The 4,894-nt window shown below is 51.1% G+C and overlaps 1 protein-coding gene across 1 annotated transcript; it reads right to left on the reverse strand.

The window, feature by feature from the left end:
- Positions 1-435: 435 nt before the first annotated feature.
- LOC104163840 (tubby-related protein 4-like) lies at positions 436-4,890 on the reverse strand (the record flags this gene model as incomplete). The annotated part of the gene is made up of 2 exons (XM_009702967.1): positions 436-1,084; positions 2,851-4,890. Coding segments are annotated over 2 exons (2,157 nt in total), but the record flags the coding sequence as incomplete, so codon positions are not given.
- Positions 4,891-4,894: the final 4 nt, after the last annotated feature.

Raw genomic sequence — 4,894 nt, forward strand, 5'->3', positions numbered from 1 at the left:
CTCAGAGGTACATCTGGTCACACTGTACCTCTCCCAACTACAGGCCAAATCGGAGAATACTGCTGATCAATACGAGCAAAGAAGCAACGCTCATGATTATTTCCTCCCCTATTTTCTGTCACCTACTGAAAGACGTTTATCCCCAATAACAAAAGAAGCAATGCTTGTTAATTATTTCCTCCTCTATCTTCTGTCACTTACTGAAAGATGTTTATCCCCAATAACAGCACACAAAACAAGCAGACATCAACTTCTTTGATACAGTGGGGTTTTAAACCACCCATTGGTAACAATTGTTTCTCTTCTGAATAATACAGCAATATTTATAAATTAAACATTGACCTACATAAGCCTCCTTGGAACTTGTGGTGCTCAGTTATTATCAGAGATCAGAGAAGAAACATGTGTCTTCAAGTATTACAACTTCTTTTTTTTTTTCTTTTTTTTGCTGCTATCACTGATGTAGTAGTAGTAGAGGAGGAGTACAAACTGGACCAGAAAAAAAGTTATGTTCCCTGTTTTAAAAAGAACAGCATGATATAAGGCAGTCTATCAAAAAGAGCAGTCTTTTTTAATCCCCCTATGAGCTTACATCAGCTACTGTAGCAAACACGGCAGAACCACCACAACAAGCCAAAAGCCACGCTTCTCCACGTAACACTGAATGGCTCCCAGCCCTTCGCTCTTTCTGAGACCCAGGACAACGCTTAAAAAGAAGGAAAAAAACCCAAACAAACCTGAAAACAAATAAACGAACGAACAAACAAAACAGAAAACAGCCCCCCACCCTCTACCCCGTGACTGATTAGAGTTAATGCCCTTCTGGTGGGCACCAAGAGACTTTTCCAGTTTTACTGCCGCCTTCGCTCCCAGGCACCTCTGCACACCTAAAGCAGGCTGCCCTGACATTTTCCGGTTTGGACTTTATGAGAAGGTTAACATTTTCCTCTCTCCAGTCTCTGCTTGTTCATTTGAGGCGTTGAGTCACATTAGCCAGAGCAACAGCAAAGGCTTGCACTGCAGAAAATGGATATTGAAAGTCCAAAATGTAAGCATTGCCATCAATCCTTCCAAACTGCATCACCTGGGAAGCAGGAGAAGAGGAGAAGGGAAGGAAAAAGAGAACAAGGTCAAAAAAAGTGAACCACAGAAAAGGAACCAGAGAAGAATAAAAGCAAAATGTTTTTGCTCCTTTGTACAACCACCTCACCTCCGGCGCTGATACGAACGGGGCCCCTCACAGAATGGGGTATGATGCCAAAGAAGGGTAAAAGCACTGTACTGTTGGTCTGTATAGAGTATTTGACTGCAATACTTGACTCTATAAGAGTAAAGCGAGCGTTAAAACGCGCTAGACTGTACCCAGCATTGGTGTAAGTAGATTGTCACCAGTTACTTCAGCAGATGTGGGCTGCACCAGCATCACGCTTCCCGCAGGAAAATACCATTCACTCCCTTGGAGAGATCCTATCGTCAGCCCGTCAGGAAAACAGATTTTGTTTTCAAAGGCACTTTCAGGGAAGAGGAATAACCACTCTCCTGACTCCAGCACTTCATAGCTGGTTAAGTTCTATGTTCTTGGCAGTTCTGTTTTCCTTTGCATAAACTTCACTAGCACATAATTACACTGAGAAAGAATTAGCCCAGGGGCAGTGGGAGCTGTTTGAAATGTAAAGCAAGGTCAGTCAGGTTGTTCGTTGTTCTCCTGCAGGGAATATCTGAAGTTTGGCCTACCACTACTGCTTTTTCATTCGCTTCATCAGAAGCCCAGATTGTATTTGCTCTACAGCGAAGATCCTTGAGCTAGAACGGAGGCTGGCTGCGCAAGCCAAGTCAGGCTTTGTTCCGGCACCACCAAAACCTGTGGCCAGCTGATTTTGCACAGCTGCCCGTGGGCATGTATCCACAGCCATTTAACTCAAAAAGAAAGGGGTACAAATTGCTCCGATCACGAGCTGCTGTTACAGACAAACAAACCCAAGAGACTACCACTGGTCATGCACGTGGGATATTTAAAGACATCTACCTCCCAAGTTAAATCAGAGGGAGTTGAGAGTCTTGATGTCTTTAATAAATCAAATGTGACCTACAGAGACAGGATAACTGGACAAGGAAAGAAGTAAGTACCTCCTGAGTCTCAGTCCAGTGCCCTGCTGATTAGTACCACTTAATAGCCTGGGTTTGGTGTAGTTACATCCCACCTGGGCCAAGGCGAGAGAGTCTAAAATTAAGTGTTTTGATTTTTCATACTATCCACAGACCCCTCTACCCACGGGCAGTTAGGAAGCCGCCCAGGAGCACTCTGTTCTGGGGAAGGTCAGTGCCTCCCTCCTCGAGCATTAAGAACCAGCCCCTGGTAACCCACAAGGGGAAGTATCGGCATGGAGGGAACCTAACTGCCCGTCTATTGTCTTTGCCTTAGCTATCCGCCGACTGGCTACCCTTTGTGAGCGTCACAAGAAGGGAGCAACGTTCACTCAGCTAGCTGCCATCCACAACCACCGACGGCAAATGCAGCTACCGCTGGGGACATCTGTTGTGTTTCCTACAAAACCCACCTACCTCCAGCAGTGACAGCCAGCGAGACTAACAGAGTCCCTTATTCCTGTGTCCGACTGCAGTAAGACCAAACATACTTTGTACATTCACTTTACAACTGAACTTCACCCTCCATTCTCAATCGAGACCTTTGATGGTTGTTTTTTATCAACCACGTGGCAAAGCTTTTTCTCATGGAGCAGCTAACACAAGCAGGGGACACTTGGCCACATGAGAGGCAGAGCTTATTTCTGGCATGATTTTCCCACCCCCTGTCCCCTACCCTGGCCCGCGTGTGCCACCCCCTCCTACCTGTCGTCCTTCCAGCTCAATCTGGAAGTTTTTTGCCGACTCCTGGGTCACCCGCCCTCCGAAGTCCAGCTGGTAGACTTGCGTCGCCTCGTTCCACAGCGGCTGCTTGTTGGCCATCACGTACACAAAGCCTTGGCTGCCCAGCCTCCCATCCTCCTTCTCGCTGGCCTTCCGGCACTTGAATTCGTCCAGCTCACTGGCTGTCCTCAAACTCCTTTTGGTTTTCCAACCCTTTTTGCTGCCCTGGCTCTGGTTCATCAGTTCATCCCCACTGATAAAAAGCTCTGGCTCACTCTCTGAACTGTCCTGAAACTCATTTGTCTTGTTCAGCTTCTTGGACTTCAGCTGGTCTTTCTGGCTCTTGACCTTCTTCTTCTCCCTCCCCAGCCGAGGGCTGGATATTAGCGAATTGAAGTCAGTCAGCGTCCTTGCCTCCTTTTTGACCTTGCCCTCGGTGATAGCCTGCACGTTTCCTTCCTCGGCTCGACTGTCCAGGCGCTTCCGGCTCTTCTTGCCAAATTTGTCCGTCCTTTGAGGAACGGGGCTTTCTGTCAAGGAGAGCACCTCCTGGAAGGTGTCTGCAGTCTCCACCATCACCTCTGTGCCCACGTGGCCCTGCAGCTCTGCCGGCGGGGGAGGCATCACCGGCTTCTCCACCACAAGGAGGGGCTTGGGGGGTAACGTGCCCTGGGGGTTCTGTACGGGTGGGCAGGCGCTGTAGGAGCTCCACGGGTGCAAGGCGATCGGTGGCAGCTGTAAACTAGAGCAGGCGCTACTTCCCGGGTACATGGGTGGCAAAGAGCAATAGGAGAGGTTGGATGGATAACCTGGCTGAAGCACGACTGCGGGCTCCTGCTGTGCAAACTGTGTTGGGGCCAGAGCTTCTTTGGGGGAGCAGGGGGGCTGCATTCCCTGAAGGGCAGGGGCATTGTAGCTTCCTGGGTAAGGTACTCCAACCCCATAACTCGTCTGGAAAGTGGCAGTGGGACTGGTTGGAGACTTGGGGGAAACGAACGGCACTCGAGACATATCCAGATGTTGAGCTTGACCAATGATGAGCGGAGTAGGTTTTAGAGGGTTGGGCACTGAGCTCTGAGATGTCCTTTCCTGAGGAACCCATATCTCTTCACTCACCATAGGGTCCCACTGGTATGGTGGTGGCCGTTTTACACCGAGGGCAGCCTCCGTCAAGGCCACGGGTACATGCCGTATTGATTTCTCCACCGGGCAGTGCTGAGAAAGGGCCTCATCCTCCGTGAAGGCGGAGTTGATATAATCCGCTCGGTCACGGGAATTGTCAGGCGGGCTCAGCAAGCTGTAGGAGGACTGGGAGGCCAGAGGCGAAGTACTGACAGAGTGAGCGATGACGGAGTTGTGCTGGGAGCCACTCCCCGTGCTCAGGTCAGGTCTCATGCCACCAATACTGGAAGTGCTGCTACTAGCGTTGGCACCAGTGATGTTGCCCACACCGCCAGTGCTCATGTTGCTGCCACTGCTGCCGCTGTTGCTGCATTGGCTGCAGGTGTACAAGGCAGTGGGCACTCTGGGCTGGTACTGCGCCGTCACAACGCTGCTCTTGGCTTTCGGGGGAAGTTGCAAGGTGGCTCTCTGACCATCCACCAGCTGAGCCATTTTCAGGGCTGCCTCTCTGCTGTTCCTCCGCAGAGTCGCATGAATGATGCTGCTGTCCAGCCTCTGCGCGATGCTTCTGCCCTGGGACAGCTGGCTGGCGATGTCGGGGTAGGGCGGCGGATCCCCTGTTGGGATGGAGTAACGGGGGACCGTGAGCCGGTTCAGGGTGGCGCTGGTGCAGGGCTGTTGCATCTTCTTCTCGGCGGCGGTGATGCGCAAGGTAGCAGAGCTGCCAGGCCCTGGCAGGGTGTAGGTGCTCTGGGCGCAGAGCATCCTGGTGCGAGGCCGGCATACCTCCTCCACGTTCCCGCTGCTGTCGAACGTCGTTATCCGCTCATACCCCAGGGGCGTCTGGTAGTGCCCTGCTGGGTAAAGCGAGAACTCCCCCTTCTTCAGGCAGAGGTCGAGGGGC

Source organism: Cariama cristata, unplaced genomic scaffold (assembly GCF_000690535.1).
Source record: "Cariama cristata isolate BGI_N322 unplaced genomic scaffold, ASM69053v1 scaffold15516, whole genome shotgun sequence".
In the NCBI taxonomy this organism is placed as follows: domain Eukaryota; kingdom Metazoa; phylum Chordata; class Aves; order Cariamiformes; family Cariamidae; genus Cariama; species Cariama cristata.